General features: G+C 40.8%; 1 protein-coding gene across 13 annotated transcripts in view; it reads left to right on the top strand.

Annotated features, from left to right (window-relative positions):
- Positions 1 to 21,934, top strand: part of LOC131075033 (glycerol-3-phosphate acyltransferase 9) — a 337,473-nt gene that overhangs the window by 31,351 nt on the left and 284,188 nt on the right. For all 13 annotated transcript variants that reach the window (XR_009113163.2, XM_058011874.2, XM_058011882.2 and 10 more), the window contains exon 3: positions 4,693 to 4,750. Coding sequence is in view for 12 of the 13 variants with exons in the window: in XM_058011874.2 (XP_057867857.2) it covers positions 4,693 to 4,750 (58 nt within the window). In the remaining variant the exon portion in view is untranslated. The remainder of the gene's footprint in view (positions 1 to 4,692; positions 4,751 to 21,934) is intronic.

The raw sequence follows: 21,934 nt of genomic DNA, 5'->3' as shown, positions 1-21,934 counted from the left end.
CTGACTTCACATCATCTCAGGTGGATGAGTTATTCTTCCGCGAGGTGTTCAAACTCCATGGACTTCCTAGGACCATTGTTAGTGACAGGGATAGCAGATTCATGAGTATATTTTGGCAGGAGCTATTCCGTCTTGCAAGTACAAAGTTGACCCCTAGTACTAGTTACTACCCACAGACGGATGGACAGACATAGATAGTCAATAAGTGGGTAGAGGAGATTCCGCGTTACCATGTTTCAGGTCAGCAGAGAGCATGGGTGCGTTGGTTGTATTTAGGCGAGTATTGTTATCATACTACGCACCACATGTCCATTGGTATGACTCCCTTTCGAGCCCTGTATGGTTATGATGCCTTATCATTTGTTGATTTGGTGTTGGGTGATAGCAGAGCGCCTAGAGCTTGGGATTGGTTGTAGGATAATCAGGATATCCTCAAGGTACTTAAGGATAACATACAACATGCACAGAACTAGCAGAAGATGTATGCAAATCGACACTGTGTTGAGAGGACTTTTGAGATGGGTGACATGATATTCTTGCGTTTGCAGCCCTACAGGCAGAGTACTCTCAAGAGGAGTAGGGAAAAGAAACTGAAGCCTCAGTTTTATGGCCCATATAGAGTTATGAGGAGGATTGGAGAGGTAGCATACGAGCTTGAGTTACCTTCTAAGAGAAAGATACATAATGGCTTTCACGTGTCTTGTTTGAAGAAGGCTTTGGGACAGCATATGATTCCATCATATTTGCCTCCTTTGGATGAGGAGGGCCGATTGATTTTGATTACGACAGAGGTTCTGGACATGAGGGAGAGAAGGTTGAGGAGCAAAGTGATCATGGAATATTTGGTACATTGGAAGGACTTGCCTATAGAGGATGGCACATGGGAAGGAGAGATGATACTTCAACATCCACCTTTGCAGTTGCTTGAGGGCAAGCCTTCCCGGGAAGGGAGGACTCTAATGTTCCCTCTTTCCTAGTTGATCACTCAGGAGCAGAAATTTGCCTATTACCTATCTCTGTATGTGAATTCAGTGGATAGGAGATGATAGCGATGGCACATGGGGGTCTACACTTGACACTTGGGCACTTGATAGTGTTATTATGTGATATTATAATGTTATTGTTGTCATTTTATGACACCCTTGGTCCATCAGCGAGAACCGATTAGAGATACGATCCATGGACCAGCGCTGCCCCAGTTGATCAAGGAGAAAAGCAATGGAATCATGAAGTGTTGTCTTGCCGGATCTCCGGAACTCCGAAGTTCCTTTCTCAGCCTCTTCTTCTCTTCCCCGGAACTCCGGAACCCCGAGGTTCCGAAGTTCCTTCTTTAGCCTCTTCTTCTCTTCCCCGAAACTCCGGAACCTCGAGGTTTTGAAATCCCAAGCCTAGGTCATCCCAACTTCCTTTTGGCTTGCAACACTTCTAGATGGTGTGATGAACATTGAAGGCTTTTAATGCTCCAACAACTCTTGCAAGCAATTTTCTATATGAGGCTGTTATTCTTCGTTGTAAAGGGTTCTCTCCCTGCTGGCTTGAGCTACTCTATGCTCTTTCACTTCTCTTAAAGACTTGTATTTATCTTGCATTTCTGCAACTGTAAGTTTGGCCATTGGCCTTATAATGAATTTAAATCATTATTCTTGCCTTACTTCAACTTATGCATGTTGTGTATGTGTTCTTACCTTCATTGTAAGTGTATGTTTGTGGCTTGCTTTCACATATATGCTGTGTTAACCTGTTTCTGTTTGTGATTTGCGAGAAACCTTCTCCCCTCTTGACATTCAGCAAGTTCTAACCTCCATACGTGCGTTGAGGTCATTCATGCAACTGAAGTTTGTGCATCTCTTGGGTATTTCAGTTGATTCTTTGTGCCATTTCCGGTGGGGAGAGAAACATCTCTTATCTTGGTGCATCACCTCCTTTCATTCTAAGCATTTCTCTCTTCTCTTTTCCTCTGCAAGCTATAAGGATAGGTTTAGAAGTAAGATTTGAAGTGTTGAGTTGGTTCAACACCTACACTTGGATTGAGAAGGAAGCCGGCCTTCTCCGAAGATTCAACCCCCTTACGCAAGATCCCACACTTCGAGGTTGTTTCCATGTTTCACAAGGTTGCTGAGTTGATAGCTCAGCAAGGGTGCAAGCTTTTGTGATAACAGTTATTATAATATAAAGTCAATTTTTCTAAAAATAGAAAAATAATTAATTAAAGTGACTTTATGAAATAAAGTGCAAAGTTGAATTGAGTTTTTTAAAAAGTACCCCATGGCACACACCCCTATGCATAAAGTGTTTTTAAAAGGTGGGCAAACTCAATGACAAATTAGACCCTCAAGTTGGGCGAATTTGCTAGGGGATAATCATTAAATAAATTTCATTTATTAATAAGGCATGAGAACCCTAAAAAGTTCGATTAGGGTTAGGGAAGCAATAAAGTGTGGTGAGGAGATTCATTTTGGCATCTTGGAAATCATTTTTACAATCAACTTTGGAATTTGAGCTCTGCAACTCAATTCAGTAGCATAGCAACTTTGAGGAATGAAAAATCCTTGAAGACAGGTGAAATTGGACGACTGCAATTCATAGGATGGAGGAATTCACCTAGAATTCCTAATTGGGCCTCAATTCAGACTTACTTCAGCATCTACAGGGAATTTATATGCAGATTGGAGAGGGTTTCAGACTTAGAAGGTAGATATTTCATTTCCTAGGGCAGCCGTACAGCCTCCATATGTAGCAGTACCATTCGGTGCCCTTCCAGGTTGCTAGATACAATTGCTCCAGCCATTAGAGGGCTTGAATCTCCTACACTTCTCATGATCAGCATTGCACATCAGCATTTCAGTGATTTTTATTGGTTAAACAGGAATATATTGTCTTGATCAGTAGTCTGAATAATTCCTCCTGGGAGCCAGTGGTGGAAGTTAGTGGAATTCCAGTTTTTGTTTTTGGTAATTTTCCTAGGATCAAATAAAACCATTTGGGCCCATTTGCAGCAGCTGGAAGCCCTTAGATTGTTTCATTCTTCAATCCTTTAATAAAATATTCTCCAGAATGGGTGTTGGACTCTTGGTATGCTATTTGTTGCTTGGTAAATTAGAATTCTTAAATCTGAAAGTTATTGTATTGCTGTTTATTAAAAATCATAACTCTGACTTTAGTTACCAATCAATTATATTCCTTCATTTTATGGTTCAAGTGTTATGTCTTTGGCGTCCATTCACAACTAAACTCTATGCAAGCATTGGCAACAAAACATAAGCATAAAACCTTAGAGAAACCATTTTAAACTTCAATTAGCAGCATCAAAACTCAGAAAAAATTCAGTTTAGAATTGGCAGGGATCTTTCACAATGTGAGGGCGAGGTCACACCTCTTTATCATGTATGCCCTTTGGCAAGAGACACACCCTTTCACCATTAGCCCCCTTTGAAAGAGTGCGAGTCTTCATTATTTCTGCCCTTTGAAAGGGACACAACCTTTCACAATCAGATCTGCACTTCTCATTCCCAAATTCTCCTCCCCTTTAAATGAGTTCTCTTCTCCCTTTTATACCTCATATTTGGGAGAGTCACAACTTATCATTTTATGCCTTTGGACTATTTATTAACTTAATATTTAATTATACTCTTTTATATTTATATTTTAATTTTATTTTTTATTCTTTTGAATTTTAATTTTATTATTAATATTTACCATTAGATTCTATTTCAAAGTGGGGAAATTACAAACATTCCTTCATGGGGAGAGTTTTCACTAAGCCATTGCCCTCTCAACCTTATAAATGTTAGCCCATTAACAAGGAGGACCTGCATGATTACGTTTTGTCTTATTAGGATTTCTGTGTCCTCCATCCAAAATTAGTTTTTATTGGATCGCGGCTCTAATTAGCTTTGATAAAGAGACTTCTTCTGCAGCCATTATCTTGTCTGCCTGCTTAATCTTATCCTTAAATCCTTTGCTGCCACAAGTTCTGAGTGATAATAACAGGAGATATTTCCACTTGTTTCTAGGTGACAAGATTTGTCCATCTTAGTGCAAAGAGACAGCAGGAGCTGTTCCCCCTAATGTCGACATGTTGGTAGATTTTACCTACTCTATGCATAATATGCTTTATGGCAAAGACAGACACAGCTATAAAGGAAAAAGATATGAATTGACATCCCCCTACCCTATAAAACACTCATTTTCTTTTTACAATGGTACAGGATTGGCAGTATTTGTATATTTGCAAAATGTAATACTTTTTTGGAGTAGTAGGGTATTCACAATTTTGTAATTAAGTTAATATTTTTTGTTAAAACTTCTGTAGTCTATAGAATCCAAATAAATATGCTTCTGTGTTTATCTAGATTTGTTGGAAAACTATAGTTATCAGTTTTGGAAATCAAGGAAAATCAGCATCTAGATAATTGTAGGCGAATTGTAAAAACATGACAGCCTTGTGTGCAAACATTACAAATAACTGTCTTATATATCCTTTACCATGTGTCTTATGATTAGCTATTTTGTGAAATGATTCAATATACTGATTAATTCATAATTTTTTAATTGTTGTTTGTGAAATGTCAACACCCTTGATTGCAACATTTCTTGGACTTTTTTAGATGTCTAAACATATACTCTGGTTAGTGTCTAGGACTTGTGGATTGTTTGAGTTTTATCACTAAGGTTTCAGCCTTGATGAATTAGATGTGATCTGGTCGATATTTCACCTGCACTAAATGAAGCAGCAAGTGCTATAGTTGATGTGAGTGTCTATCTCTTAAACATCTCGGCATAAGTACTTTCTATTTGAATAAAACATATGGTTTTTGTGAAACTGCAAGCTTCTTGTTAGGAGATCTAAATTGTTTGTTTACACTTTACCCAATCAATCAAGTGAAATCTACATTTCTATATGGAAATGTAAAATTTCTTGTGTGATTCATTGCTATACAGAGCACGTATTGCATGCATTGATCATAAGTAATTGCTAACATATTCATCAGCATTTTCTATCTCTTTAATGCTTTAAATTCTACTAAAATGATTGCTCTATATGGTTCTTGATATCATATTAATGGCAAGTCCTATTTTACTTCCTCCTTATTGATGGCAATAAGCAAGGATCTATTGATGCATGGTATTGTTTAATGAGCAAAATGCAGAAAATTTCTTGAGCTTTGGTCAACAAGACAAATTTTACTGATCAATAAATAAATTACAGTGTTTGTTGATAGGCCTTTTACCCATTAAAAATATATTATGTTGCATGAGGATGACAATTTGTAGAAAGCCAACCATCACAACCTTTCATATTCCTTTAGCATTCTAATGTCTTATTTTTCCTATTTCTCTAATATCCTAAATTTTAAATATGAGGGTTTCTCAAATGAGATACATGCCTCATTTACACTTTATTAATTTTTTTTAATGGTTAAAACTTAAACTAACTTTGTTGTGGAGTAAATACCTAACACAGTCATCTGTCATCCAAACTCTCGGTTTTGCCGCACTTCCAAGAAGACACCTAAATTTCTTGCACTTGACTTTGTCCTGCCAATAGTGAAAATATATGCAATTTTCTCTTTTGTAGGACAACAAACAGGCTGAATTACCTTCTTTGTAAACAACATTCTTATATAGTGATTTTACATCATTGTGTTCTTTTTGCATGTAGAACCAGTTTTTTTGTCATATTTATTGCAATTTGATTATCTGTATGCAATGCTGTTGACCTACTTTGTAAAGTCTGCAAGTCTTCAAGAATCCTGTGAAGATATACAAACTCCCTTGAAGCATCCAAGCTGTTATATATTCTGGCTCTGCTGTTGAATTTGCAATTGTATCCAGTTTATTCTTAATACCAAGCCTCTGCCACTGTTCCACGATGCACTAAATATTCAGTTTGTTGACACTCATCCACATTGTCACCATCATATGCATGTAAGAAGTCCTTGTTCCTCCTGTATTTCAACCTCAAATCCTTTGTTCCTTGAAGACACCCAAGAACTATTTGCTGCTTGCCAATGATTCTCTGGTCTTGTGCGCATTAAGTATAGCAAACTTTTTATTCACTGTCTGGATCTAGTACCTGTAGAGATAAAATATCATCTGTCATGTTTGGGTAGAAATTGATTTCATATTCAATTTAAAACGAATGCATTCAGGTAAAACATTACTGATAGATCTTCAGAAGCCTCCAACAAGGGTTTCGAAGGCTTCTAATCTTTGACACATTTTTATAGTGCTACCACCTGCACTTCCATGGAAATAATCATGGTCGTTATTTCTGCCTCTTTGTCTGTGATGCTGTAGTGACTTTCTCCATTATAGCTTTCACTGTTTCATCCACCTCTACTTTGTGTGGCTAAAAACTCTTCAATTGCCAAAATTACTGTAAACATCTCTATTTCTGTTGTCCCTGTATGTGTTACCAATAAAGTCACCTTTCCCAGGTTGGTATTACAATGAAGTAGGCTGTTGGCATGTTGTATAAATCAAAGTTTGAGGACTTGGACATGTGCTTTAAACATAATTTTATCGTTTTCACAGACTAGGTTTTCCCTGAAACCTTGGCCTCTTTCTCCTATATCACTTTCTGTTCCTCTCTCCATTTCTTTCTTGCCTTCATTGTTTTTTCATAAAATAATCACTTAATGTTTTGAATGACTTCATTCCGTTCTTCAAATTGTTTCCTGATATTCTTTTTTGTTTCTCTCGAGTCCTATTCCTTAATTATGTATATGAAAAACCCTCCTCTCTCATATAATATAACCTATCTGAAAGATCATGTTTTCACTCTTATCTGGTTTAGTTTAAATATTCTGGTCGTATTTTAATATGGTTAGGTCAGTTTCCTCCATTATTGCCTAATGTTTATGAAACAAAATGTTATTTTTGTTTGAAAACAACCCCTCTCACTATTTTTCTTTCTTAAAAATTCCCTTCACAAGGAAACCCTCCGCTCCATGTTGTCCCCCTTTGCGCCCTCATTTTAATTTATTTTTGAATGTTTTTCAAAAAAGAAATTTTCTTTTTGAGAAAAAAGCCCCCCAAGAATTCTCTTTTCCAAAAAAGCAGACATCTTTTAATAAAAATTTAAAACATTAAAACAATCTTCCTAAAAAATTCATTGCCCACTTTTCATGCCTTATGCAAAACAAGATATTCTTGCTTGAATTTGCTGTATATGCTTTTAAATGGAAAAAACGGATTATGAAGCTTCTAAAAAAAACGCTAAGTTCTCCTCAAGAGCATCACCAGAAGTTTGGAAGAAAATGTTTCTTTGGACAAGGTTGATTTTTCTGATCTTTTAATTTCAAAATTTTGTATGTCTGTTGCACAGTTTCTTCCAGGGGTTCCTCTTGTCGTTTTCTTTGTTATTTTATATTATTTTTTCTCCTATCTATGCTGTGCATCAGGTGGCTATGCTCTTCATCCTTTTCTTTTCTTTTCTTAACCTACTGCGTGCAATACTACAAATGGTAGTTGCACTCTCTCTCTAACTGCTACCATCAAAATATAATCCGGAAGAAATTGAATAAAAGAAATTTTAACAGATCCAGTCTCCAAGAATTCAATCTAAAGATTTTAAACAAATTTGATGCCACATTAGTGAAATAAAGGTGGTCTCCCAAGCTTTAAGCAGTTGAGATAAACTTCATTGATTAGAAGACGAAATGGCAGTGGGTGTTCCAGCCTTTTTACCCATTTAGAAAATATTATTTCATGATGACAACTCGTAGAAAGGCAACCATGTAATGTCCCCTTTTTGTTGACCTTCAAAAATAATTAAATGTTCAAATTTAAGTCAAAAAAATAAATAAATTATATGACAACTATTTTAATTATTTAAAAGGGTCATTAAATTAATTAAATACTTCCTCAACTATTTAAATAAGTGACTTTATATTATGGGAATTTATTAAAAGTCACTGTATTATTAAAATAAATTATAATTATATTCTTTTTGGAAAGTTCTAGGAAAGGTTATAAAAGGAGGAATGAGGGAGTCTTTTGGCATGCTTGGTTTATTATTTTCTTGGAAGAGCTTTGAGAGCTTCTAGCTCTTGGTTCAGTAGCCCTAGGGCGGAAACCCTTGGGTGTTTGACTTTGAGGTGAATGAATTCCAGAATTCACAAGTGTGCTTTAAAGTTCATGTTATGGAGGTTTCATTTGGAAACTGACAGAGGTTTCTATAGATTTCATCTCTGGTATTTCTGAGAACATAGGTTATCAAATTTGTAAAGTCTCATTGTGAGACAAATTTTAAGGGCAAGGAGGTTTAATGTTAATATGGCATTCTTTTGCAATATTATATTGAATATCAATGTGATGTAATTTTATATAATTGGAACTTGACTTATGAGCATTTTTCCTGGAAATATGGATGTCGTTTATTAGTTATTCATTTGAAGTGACTGATGTATTCAAAATATATTGAGCAAATGATTAATCTGAACACTACAAAGTTAATGAAGGACGATAAGGAAAAGAAATATTAGGCGTTTCAAAATGGCTGCCAATTCTAGGACAAATCTTGAGAACATGAAAACAGTTTGAGGGCAGAAAAAGAAGTTGTTCAAGCTTCAAACTAGGTGTATTGCTGTCTTTAGCTTCCATATCTCTCTCCTTGCTTCAGGCGAATAGTTGTTGGGGCAAATTGTGACCCTTATAAGGGTCGTTTTCATGTATTACCATCATTTTATTGGGATGGCTTGTGTTTAGACATGAGCCAGATGTCAGTTGCAAGGGCGTCAAAGGGAAGTCGGGTTCTATTGTACTCCTCAAATATGACGAAGGAATGGTGATTTTTCAGAGGCGAAAGGCTTGTCTGTCTTAGTGTATGAATTTGTAAGCAATTCGTGGGTTGTTTGCTGCTTGACTCCGCTCTATTTGACGATTGAAATACATTAATACAGAGGCGTTTCGTTATATTTGCTGTGGGCATCAATTGCTGAGTACAAGATGCAACACATAGATTGGATACAGAAATATGGGCAGCTATGTGTTATTTCAGGGCCATATTATTCCAAGAAGAATGTGAAGACTAGTTTGTCTCCTTGAAGCTGGATGTGTGAGTGGTGGAGGTTGCTGGAAATCTGTTCATTGGCATATCTTAATTCCCTTTGGTGTGAGCATTCTGGAGCATATAGTGGCATCTCTTATCAAGGAACAAGATTATTGTGGCTAATGGAGTTTACATCGATTGATATTGGCAATAGAAGAGGGTCAAACTCTTTGGGTGAATATACATCTTCTGTTTCATTCTTGGCTAGTGCATGGAAGTCTTGTTGGATACATTGTATATTCAGATTAGATAATTCAGAAGTGAGGTCAGGTTGTTAACATTCTTTCCATGTAATTTTAATTATGAATATTACGCAATGTCAAAGTTCGATTCTGATCTTCATTTCAGAAGTTAGCAATATTTCAACTTTAACTCTCTTGCAGAATGAATGATTGCATTTGAATATAAACTTGTAAACTGAATCTTTGCAAATTGAAACAAACAATCAATTAACAAGTGAATTGGAAAAGGGAAAAAGTTGGGTATAAATCAGTCGGGACCTTACAGTGGTATCAGAGCAGAAGTTCTTGCCAGCCTTTGGGTAATTCAGAAAATTTGATTTCAGTTTGAATCATCGCAAGGAAAGATATAAAATGATTGGTGAGATCACTCTATGAAGCAAACAACAAGCTCAGTAATCAATTTCAGTCGAGGGATGATGTCTTGAACACACTTAAACAGGTGGAAGACTGCTTGATCTGTGTTGAGAAGTCACCTTCTGAAGCAATACATATAGCTCTAACTCTTACATTGACTACCTTGAATCAACACAAGTGGTTGAGGCATTCAGAGGAGATAAGTTGATTGTTACCTCTTGTTTAAGTGAGATCACGAGGATTGTAACACCTCTTGTCCCTTATGATGATGATATAATGAAAGAGGTAATGCAACTAGTTGTGGATAGCTTCCGAGATCTTGGCGATATTAAATACCCTGGTTTTCCTAAAATAGTCACCATACTAAAAACATTTGCAAGAATCAGATTGAGTAACCTCATGATAGATTTGGAATTGCATGATTTAATACACATGTTTCACCATTTCCTTGCTTCAATGAGGGAAGATCATGATAATGATGTTATTGCAGTTATACAAATAATTATGGTTTTGTCCATTAATGAAAGTTATGATGTACCACAGTCTTTGTTTTCTATCCTATCAGTTAACTATCAGTTAAAAGGAGATTGGTTAGAAGGGTGATATTTGATTGTGAAAAGAAATTGAAACCTTTCTTGGAAAGAGAGAGAGCAAAAGTTAATGAAAATGATTCTTCCAATGTAAGAGTCCATGAAGGTAGCAAGAACAAACTAAGAAGACAAAAGCTTTGCTTTTACTACAAAAAGCCCTAGAGGCCTAATCACATTTGCAGAAGTAAAATGGTAAAGATGCTAGAGGAAGATAAGTCAGCAAAGGAAGTTGGACCAACAATGAAGAGGATAGGCAATAATAGGCTCCAAACATGGTGCATAGGAGCGATTGAGCGGGCGAGTGGGTGAAGCTAGGGTTTTAGTTGAGAAAGTAGAGGATTCAGGCGAAGGGGACGATGATGGGGAGGCGGATGGCTCGGGTGTGTTGTCCGTATTTTTGTATTCACAAAAATAGACAACCCCTTTAATTTTTTTTTTTTAAAATGAAAATTTTACTCTAAGGCATGCTTCCCGAGGCAAAATTTTGCTTCGCCCTTGGACTGGCTTAATCCTCAGTCAATCCTCGATCCATGTTTCAAATTTCATCGCATTCTGAGTTCGTTTGCTATGTTTTTTCTTCAATTTCGGGTTTTTTCTCGTTGACTGCAGGTGTAAAATTTTCCTTTGATTGCAAGTTTTATTTTTCTCTTGTTTCAGTGTTGTAGGGAAATTTTAAAACAATTACAAGTGCAGTTTATTTTAAACTTGTCACTTGTAACTTACTTTTTGTTTCCCCCTTGCTTTTTATGTCTTTTAAGTTGTAGGAACTTTTTGGACAAATTACAACTGAATTTAAAATTATAAGTTTAAAAAGAACCTGTAATTTCTTTCAAAAGTTCCTACTTAAGTGATTTTGAGATGTAATGGAGATTTTTATTTCCCTATTACATGTTTTAATGTTTTTGGTCATTTGTAAAGGGAATTTTTTTTTTGATCGGTAAAAGGTCGAAGCCAAATTATTTTATTAATTAATAAAAAAAAGATTACAATCTCCGTTCAGTGTGGGTGCTGGTAGGAAAGAGCGGATAAGAGAAAACCTCTGGCCTTGCCTGAGACATTAAGTCCAGTCAAATAATGATCCTGAAACTCTACAACATTTAAAAAAATTACATAATTTTCATCTTAGGTCTTTCATCCTGGACTAAGCAGATTCATACATGTCCAAGTGCTCTTCTCTTCTAACTATTGTAATGAAAGTATCCCATCACATGGATGCTCCTATCGTCATTCTGCCTCCAATTTCTATAGAATCTTTCCTCATTTATCTTGATTCACAGGCTTCTAGCTAGTACTGTCACCTAAAAGACTTGCAAAATAAAATCTCAACACAACCCTACAGCATACCACTTCATGATTTGTTAGTCCAATTATATATATAAAAAGACAACATTCATATAAAATTGCTTTCAAAACACTTTCCACTATTGCTATTACAACCAGGGCATCTTTTATATTCAGACAACAAAGAATTCCTTTTAATGTTGACTGCAAGATGAAAGATTACCTAGGTTACAATAATATTGTGAGAAGTAAACTTGCCCATCCCCATTCCAGGAAAACACCTTTTATATCATAGAGTCAAATAGATCATTTACAAAGCCGAGGAACTAAAAAAGAAAGGATAAGCAATCCTCTTTGAAGAATTGAAATCTCATAATAATCACTCAAAGAAGTTTCAATCCCATTAAGTGTGTGAAGCTATATATATACCTGAAGATTGATAAAGGAAGTGAGAATCCCAACCTATATCTACCTACAAGGACGAGAGGGTAAAGACAAATATATATACAAAACATAATATATATATATATATATATATATTCATACATACATATATGTGTGTGTGTGTGTGTGTGTGTGTACATATAAAAGAAAGAGAACTCTGATTAAGAGCAAAGACAGGCATGCAGGGGATCATGCCAGAGCAAGCGTCGAGAGGGTGAATAAACCACATTTTGGATATATCTACATGAATCTATATATTCACAAAACCATCCGCTTGAACCCAAATGCTGGGCCGGCTATATCAACCATATATATATATATGCAGAACTTTGAGAATGCACCCAAAACAGAGAAGACAATTAATTAAGTTTGATGCGGAAGAAGCACAAAACTGGACAATAAACAAACTAACAACACAGCTAAGTTAAATATAATATTAGCATAAACATCCACATGTCTATATTGATTTCAACAGAACTTAAAGCAAAAGTAGTCATTATGTATCAAAGGTGTCCTACTGGAGCCAAGAGAGACGATATAGTTAAGGCTAAACCAAAAGAAAAGCAAAAAACTGCCCTGCAGAAAGAGAGTAAGTCCTAGGACTTAGGAGAGGCCCGACTCCTTTTCAACCGAGCCTTGCTTGCCGACGGCCTTGAACTGACAGAGGATTCTCCTGGTTTGTGTGCAGGGGCAGAGGGGATCTCTACATCTTCAGGGACTACTTCAATGTATTCTGCTTCGAGATAGTTAGCAAGCCATTTATTACAAGGCGGTTTTTTAACATGCATAAGCCACATGAGGAAGAAGAAATTTCGCTGCCTTATCGGATTGTAGGCCGCAAAGGCAGCCTCATCTTCTATTTCCAAGATTGGAAATCTTGGCACCGGTTTGTTCTTCCATGTGAACCTGTCATAGTTTCGAGGCTTAGGGACTGTTAAATCCTCATCCACATTGATGACAACCCTATCCAATTCGCCCAACAGTTCCTTCTTAAAGACACTTCGGCATAATTTCATAACCACCTCCCTATCCTTCTCAAAGTGCATGGCCACCGCTAGAAACATTGCAGCTAGATCAGAGTTGGCCCTAGTTCGGTCATCATTCTTGATATATTCTTCCCCCAATATTTTCTTTACCACTAGAATAACCAGGACAATAGGGAAGACAAGAATACCTTTCAATCTATCTTCTTTGATGTCCCCTATAAATGCCATTTGTCTCTTAAGCCCAACTAGCCTCAGCGCTGTGTCCATAATGAGCCCAACTCACCCAGATCATCGGACAACCCAAATTAGCTTGGAAGGACCGAGTGCACTACAGAGAAAGATATAAGAAGCCACAACTTTAGTAATCGTGCTTAGAAAAGCGTCGTAAAAGACAGCTCTGCTATCTTGAAAAAGACCTATTTAATCGCTTAAGAGTGTCAGAGAGGGAGGGATGAAGGGTCATGATGCAAAGAAAATGATGAAGGACGATCTCCGAGATCAAGGTAATTAATACCGATGGCGTTTTATTTAGCTCTCTGCGTACTGATCACAGCTAGCGCGTGAGACAAGGAAGGTCAAATCAATGCCTCTATATATGCCACCGGAATAGAGGTTTTAAATCAAAATAGAAGAGAAGGCTATGTAAGAATACATATAAATACATATATAAATGTATATATAAATGTATATATGGATATATATATACAAATGAGAATAGATAAATATATATACAATTTTATGATTCTAAAGAAATGAGTGCATATAAATACATATATATATATATATATATATATATCTATGCTCATGTATACATATCTATTAATACAATTTATTATTCATATACTATGTCAATTGAGGATAGCATATGAAAATATGATCTGGATATGTCTGCATATAAACATATATGTCTATATATATATGAATATATATCTATATATATAGTTGTATATATATATAAATTTGATATCTTATATATTTATGCATACATATATATATATATATATATCTAAATATATATATATGTACATATACATATGCAATATATATATATATATATATATATATATATATATATATATATATATATATATATATATATATATATATATATATATATATATATATATATATATATATATATATATATATATATATATATATATATATATATGCAGATATAAGTATGCAGATATATATATGCATATGCAGATATATATTTGCATATGCAGTTATATATATATATATATATATATTTATATATATGCAGATATATATTTGCATATGCAGTTATATATATGCATATGCAGATATATATATGCATATGCAAATATATATATGCATATGCAGATATAAGTATGTGTATGCATGAGGCTGAAAATACGAAAATATGAGAGTAGGGGATGAGTACAAATTAGTACTAAGACCTGGGTGTTATTGCAAGATGCCTCTGATGTTTGCCTCACTGGGTAAACAGAAAGAGTACAGAAGTAACGCAGAAATAAACAATGCAATGACAACATGAATACGAGAATAAGCTTTCCATTAATAACTCAGAGTATATACAATGCTCATAGTATTATCTGTCGTCAACAACACATCCTTCAATACCCGTAGGTAGTACAATATATAACAGCCGAAGGGGTGTGACACAACCGTTGCGACTCCAACTACCTACCCCTCAGCTAACTAACTACTAACAAATAACATTACTACCAAAACATAAGATATACATATTTCCCGACAACATCATCCCCCCGCAAAAAAAGAAGTCGTCTCCGACGACTAACAACAAAAATGGAGACAATGCAACCCATACAAAATATACATCAAGACAAAACTAAGGAGGGGGCTGGGGAAGCGTCCCTGAAGTAGAAGGTTGAGATGCCGGTGTCTGGGCTGCCAAGCAGGCGCGGAGCTCATAAACCTGTTGAGTACGTGTAGTCACATCACGCTCCGCCACCAACACTTTCTCCAAAGCCGTCTTCACCATATGCGCGGCTTCCAGCAACTCCTTCTCTTTCGTATCCGCTGTTTCCGTCATACAGACCAATTGATCCTGCAACAAGCTCCTTTCGGTAGTGACGACATCCAACTCCTGCTGCACGAGGCTCCTCACACTCTGCTCTGCCGAAAGGCGAGTCTCCACCTCAGCCTTCTCTGCTCGGGCCATCTCAAGCTGTGCCAACAACTGGGCCCTCTCTGCTGCCCACGAGGCCTGCTGAGTGGCCACCTCCCTCTCCAACTCGACTCGAGCAGCCTCGCGGACCGCAGACTCATGCTGCGTACGCCTTAGTGCATAGTAGGCGTCTCGGTAGATCTGCTCAATCTCTCGGACGACTGCCATCACCCGACTCTCCACAATGGGCTCACGCACAATCCAAGCCTGTAGCTTCTCATCCGTCTGAGTAGTCGGCCATCCCGGAGACTCAAAACATGCAGCAAAGGCTGCGGGGCAGCCCGCCCGCATAAATTGCAGGACCCTCTCTAACTCCACCACAACCTGCTGCAATACTCATGTCTGAGCCGTGGCCACCACTCGCCTACCCTGCGTCACCATGTCAACTAAATAGGCCTCAATGTCCTCCCCCTCCTGCTCTGAAGGCTGTGACCGTGATGGAAGTGGCCTCTGTGTAAGAGCGCCAAGGAGTAACTTAGAAGTCTCTGGTGGACGTGATACAGCCGCATCTTGTTGGTATGAAGGTACCTCCTCCGTCACTGGAGGTATAGCATCCCCCTGCTCCTGGATGGTAGAGACGACCTCTCCTGCCTCTTTCCCAACTGTAGGTACATGTGTCTCACCAGAGGGATCGTCCAAGTCTACTACCTCAGCGCGAGTCTCTCGACAAGGTGAGAATACAACTACTCCTATAGGTGGTACCACTGTCATCTGAAATCGCTGAGTCAGCCAGCTCTCCATAGCCACTACCGACGGGTCTGTACTAGGGATCCCCGGGACTCTCTGCATCTCTACGACTGGAGTGTGTGTCGCCATAGTCATGGGCTCCCCAACAAGGAGGCAGAAACGGTCACCACTGCCTTAGTTCCAACAACATCCAACCGCACCTGAGGCTCCGTATCAACCACCTCCCTCAGTCCCTGCTCCTCATCTACCACTACTCGATGCAGCAACTCCTCCGTACGCGACTCTGCCATGTCCTCAGTAAGTGCCTCCGTGGCTGGGGCCGGTCTCGAAGGTGGTGCTCGATCCTGCGGAGGTGATGCTACCTACTGCGGGATTGGGCCAAGTGCAACTGGCGTGCGGCTCTGCCCAAATGCCGGAATAAAGGTGCCTCCTACTCCAGATGACATCACAGGTATGCCCATCGGTAGCAAGGGTGGGGCAAAAAGGACCCTCTCCTCTGTCGCTCTGCTGCTATCATCCTCCTCATCCTCCGCTTCTGAATCCTCTGTACTACTGGAAGTCTCCCTCCCACTATCAGGTTCCCCTGAGGCCGTATCTACCATCCGTTTCCGCTTCGCGGAAGAGTGCCCAATGTCAAGGTGTCTCCAATACGTGATAGGAGGCTCACCTGCTGCCAACGGTCCATGCGACCGTACCTCCAACTCTGCCTCCGGCACTGCTACCCGCGTGGCCTCCAAGAATAGTCCTATGGCATAGTGGGGCACATAGAACGTGCGATGCTGCATCGTCAAGAACTCATACATTCGCTCTGCTAGCAACGCAGCCCAATCGTACACAATGCCGTTCATAAGTCCGTTCATGAGCATAATCTGAGGGAGGGCAATGTCCGACGCCCTACCAGATCCCGTCAACTTGCTCTTAATGACATCCATTATGCATCGCCAGTGGCCCTCTGCAACAAAGGTCTTACGGATTCCCCGTCCTTTTGTGGCATTGGCCACGTTGTCCAGCTCTGCTGTCGTCAAGTTTCTGGATATTAATTTAATCCAATATTCTTTTCTCCTCACGCTTCATCTTCTTAGCCTTCAACTCTATTTTCCTGCCCTGCCTGCCTGGGATGCCGAATACTCTGGTAAAGTCCACCGCTTTGAAGGATATGGTGACATCCCTCCCGAGATACTCAAAAGTACTTGTCAGTGTGTCTTTGTCAAAGGTGTCCACCATGAACCGTAGGGCACCCTCATACTCGCGGATAGGAAACACGGGCATTCAAGTAGCCCACTCCACTTCTGCCTTACGAAGGTTCTGCTTCACCAAATCATCGTCGGGAGTGTCCTGCCACCATTTCCGGCATTCCGACACATTCAGGCCCTCAAAGGTGATATTCTGAGGCATTAATGTATTTTTCCCACTTGTGGCAGGTTGTGGTGCTTTCTGCTTTTTCTTCTGACTTGTGCTGGCATCCATTGTGCTGCCTGCAACACGCACGCCTGACAACAGGACCCTGGTATTTCTATCCATCTGACTGCTACTGGAGGAAGCCTGCAACTGCTTCTTCCAACTCCGTTTCCCAGCCGACTCCATTAATTTCCCCTGTAACTGATTTCTTGGTTACAGCCGTACAGTTGCGTAACCACCTTAACTACCTCCTGGATGGCTGTGTATCCCTTCCCTGTGCTTGCGCGCTGCGTTATCGGGCAGAGTGCGTGTTTGTGTGTCTTTGCGTTTGGCGGGGGTTGCTGCGTGTATGTCTTGTGTTTTATGTCTCCTGCCCCTTTATTCCTTGCGGCAGTAGTGGTGGTATCCACTGCACGGTGGTCCCATTACAGGTGTTGCCACTGCATGGTGGTCCCACCGCAGGTGTTGCCACCGCACGGTGGTTCCACCGTCGGTGTTGCCACCGCACGGTGGTCCACCGTCGTTCCTTTTTTTTTAATGAAATATTGTCAAAGACCCTGATTGGAGGGTCCAGGTTCCCTCCGTTCGTGGTAAACCTTCAATTTGGACCCGTTCACGGCTTTGGTCACTTCGCGGTCGTCCAACGTCCACAGCCGAACCGATCCATTTGTTGCGACTTCGCGAACTTTGTAAGGTCCTAGCCACCTCACTTTAAATTTCCCAGGTTTAATTTCATTTTGCCCATTATATTTCAACACGAGTTGTCCTGGGGTGAACTTCATTCGCTTTAGATGCTTATCATGCCACAACTTCCTCCTCTGCTGTGTTGTCTCGGTTGCCCATTGAGCCATCATTCGCTTCTCATCAAGTTTATTCATAGCATAAAGTCGCTCCCTCGGGCTCTCCATATCGCCGAGTCTATTTTCTATGGCAATACGAAGACTTGGTACCATGAATTCGGCGGGCACCACTGCTTCGTGCCCATACATAAGTTGGAAGGGCGTTTGTCCCGTAGTCACTTTGTACGTCGTGCGGTAAGCCCACAACACGGAGGGTAACTTCTCTTCCCAATCCTCCCCTTCGACCCCGCACGACTTATAAATGACTCCTACAAGGATCTTGTTCGTAGCCTCCGCCTGCCCGTTGGCTCGAGGGTAGTAAGGGCTCGACAGAGAATGGAAGATCTTAAATTTTGTGGTGAGCAACTTAATAACATGGTTGACAAAATGGCCCCCTCGGTCACTCGTCAGCTGCATGGGGATACCATAACGGGTAATGATTTGCTCATAAATAAATCTGGCTGTACTCACCACCGAGTTATCGGGTAGGGCCTGTGCTTCCACCGGCTTAGTCAAATATTTCGTGGCTACCACGATGTATCTGCACCGCCTAGCATGGTTGACTTTGAGTGGTTCGACAAAGTCCAACCCCCATCGTTCAAATAATTCCCGTGCGTGCGAAGGGTTGAGCAGCATAAAGTCTCGCTTCAATGGTTTCCCAGCCCTTTGGCACGTGTCGCAACCAACAACCCATTCTCGAGCATCATTATATAGTGTGGGCCACCACAAGCCCACGAGTAGCATCTTCCGTGTAGTAGTGTCCGGTCCCATGTGTCTCCCCGCCGATCCTTCGTGCGCCTCTCGGAGAACTCCTGGCACCTCCTCCTCCATCACACATCTTCTAAGTATTTGATCCGGTCCCATCTTATATAACAGTCCATTGATCAGTTGGAATGTTCGACTTCGTAAAATCAGTTTCCTTCGTTCTCCTGGTAGCATGCCTGGCGGAAAAACTGAAGTAGAGTGATACTCCCCGATGGCCGTGTACCATGATGGCAATGCAGCAATTTGGAATAAGTGGGCATATGGAAAATCATCGTTCACCCCTTTCGCTGGTTCTCCTAACTTTATGCGTGATAATTGGTCCGCTATCACATGGCTTTTCCCAGGCCGCACGATAATGGTGAACGTAAACTCTTGCAGCAAGAGTAGCCATCGACTAATCCTTCCCTGAATTATCGGCTTGTTGACCAAGTACATGAGGGCTTGATGGTCTACGTAGAATGTGAGCGGTGTCGCCAACAGATAGTGTCTGAATTTTTGTACCATATAGATCATCCCCAATGCCTCCCATTCTGTTGTGCTGTAATTTTTCTCCGCTTTGGATAACAGTCTACTGGCAAAATAGATGGGATGATCCAAACCGTGATCTCCCACTTGGGCCAGTGTGGCACCGATCGCAAAGTTTGAAGCGTCCACATGGACATGGAACTCCCTATCCCAGTTGGGGTACGCGAGGATGGGGGCACCTACCAGCCTCGTCTTCAATTCCTCAAATGCTTCATTCTCCGAGGTCCCCCAGGTATACGGCTCACCCTTGCGAGTAAGCTTGTCCAAGGGGTGGGATATTTGTGCAAAGTTTTTTATAAACCTTCTATAGTAGCCGATATGGCCCAGGAAGGACTTTACCCCGGTGACATCCGTAGGAGGCTCCATCTCCACGATCACTCGTATTTTGTCTGGGTCCATCTTCAGACCTGCTTTGCATACAATGTGCCCAAGCAATTTGCCTTGTGGTACCATAAATCGACATTTTTTTGGATTAAGGGCTAGCCTTGCCCTTCGACATCTCTCTAGGCACTCTCTGAGGGCTACCAAATGCGTATCTTGCCCGCTATAGATGGACCAGTCGTCGAGGAAGGCTTTAAAATTTCCTGCCAACATCTTGTTGAATATGTGTAGTATAATTCGCTGGAATGTTGCAGGTGCATTGCATAGGCCGAATGGCATCCGGTTGTACGCATAGACACCATCTTCGACCACGAAGGTGGTCTTCAGTTTATCTTCCTCGGCGATTGAGATCTGGTTATATCCGGAGAATCCATTCATAAACGAGTGCATCTCATGGCCAGCCACCTCCTCCAGTGTGCTGTCCGTAAACAGGATTGGGAAAGGGTCTTTAATCGTAATTGCATTGAGACATCGGAAGTCCACACAAATCCTTATTTGGTTAGCCTCCTTTAATGAAATGACTATGGGCAACACCCATTCACTTGTCTGTACTTTAAAAATGATACCGGCCTCCAGCATTTTTTCTATCTCGTCGTTCACCCGCGTTGCATAGTTGCAGTTCATCCGGTACGTTCTCTTTCGTACAGGCCGGGCTCTGGGTACCAACGGGATGCGGTGCACGCACAGTTCGGGAGGTACCCCCTTCAAGTCTTTATATGTCCATGCGAAGACGTCTTTAAACTCCAGAAATATTTTGAAGGCCGCTGTCTTCAGCACGGGATCCCAGTCATCCCCGACTAATATATTCCGTGGCTCCTCCTTTCCTAGGTTTGTTGCCTTCAGCTTGGACTCTTCAAATTGAATGGGCTTGTCTTTCTCGAACTGATGTGCGGGTGCCTTATCGACTCGGGCTTCCCCCTCCTTATATTATCTGTATTCCGGAGGGAAGACCTCCGGATCAGCGGGCTCCTCTATCTGCAACATGTTGCAGGGAAAACGTTCGTAGTCCTCCATTTGCCAATGGAAGAGCCCGTTGAGTGAGCACACCTCATCTTCAGAACATCCCTCCAGTTCGAGCACCCCTTCACTGTTCGGCTCCATCGCGTTCTTGCCCTTGCTTTCATTGGGACCCCCTTCCCATTTATTAGAGTCCTTTGAGTCTGAGTCGGAAGAGGCGAGCTCTTCGCTGGCATCTTGGGTCCGCAGGTCAATGATATATTTCCACCCTCCCTTCTCCATGGAGAGTGTATTTTTCTTCCAGTTATGGTTCATCCTCGCGGTGATCAACCACACTCTCCCAAGGATGGCGTCATAGCCTTTCTTTTTCAAGGGAATAACTACAAAATCTAACAGGAAGGGTTGCGTACCAATTGTCACTTGCTGGGCCATCAATATGCCGAGTAGCTTGATGCCGTTTTGGTCGGCTCCTACCAGATTAAATGTGGATGGCCACAGGGTGGGTTTCCCCAGCCTCTTCCATGTCTCTTCTGGTAGTACATTCACCCCAGCACCTCCGTCCACAATGGTGTCCTTTAGAATGGTCCCAAGGATGCCCATTTCTACAACGGCTGGGTGTCTACCACTGTTCAAGGCTAGTAACATCGGGTCAGTCGAAGGGCTGATGGGAACCTTCACCTGTGGTGCACTCGAAGGTACGTGTGCGGTGCTTAGCACATTGCTAAGGATGGCAGTCCTCAAATGTGGCATGGAGTCTAGAAGGTCTTTTACCTTTATCGGTACCTCCATTTGCAAGACTTGCCCAATAATATTCTTTTCCTCTTTCACGCGGGTTGAGGGACTCCTCATCTCCGTGTCCTTCCGTCCTTTTGCCGCCATCTCCTGTTCAATGTCGGCCTTCGCCTCCCGCAGTCTTTGCTTCTCTGTGTGGGGGTCGGGATACGTCTTCTTTGCCTGCGCACGAGTGATCGCCAATACTTCTTTGTCTTCGCCCATCTTCTCAATATTGAGCAGATTCACCCCCGGCTTAGGACATTTTGTGTCATCGTGGTCACCGGGGCCTCACCATCTACACAGGCTCTGGGGGGTTTCAGTATTTTGGCACTCCCGAGTGAAGTGGCCCCATTGGTTGCAGGCCCGACATTGAATTATTGGCCGCCCCTTAACGTCATACTGCATTCTACTCCGATTGTTGTTGTTGTTGCCTCTCCCTCCTCTTCGGTTACCTCTATAACCACCGGATGATGCAGTGGC

Source organism: Cryptomeria japonica, chromosome 11, assembly GCF_030272615.1.
Source record: "Cryptomeria japonica chromosome 11, Sugi_1.0, whole genome shotgun sequence".
NCBI classification, from domain to species: Eukaryota; Viridiplantae; Streptophyta; class Pinopsida; order Cupressales; family Cupressaceae; genus Cryptomeria; species Cryptomeria japonica.
This window is presented reverse-complemented; position numbering and strand designations above follow the sequence as displayed.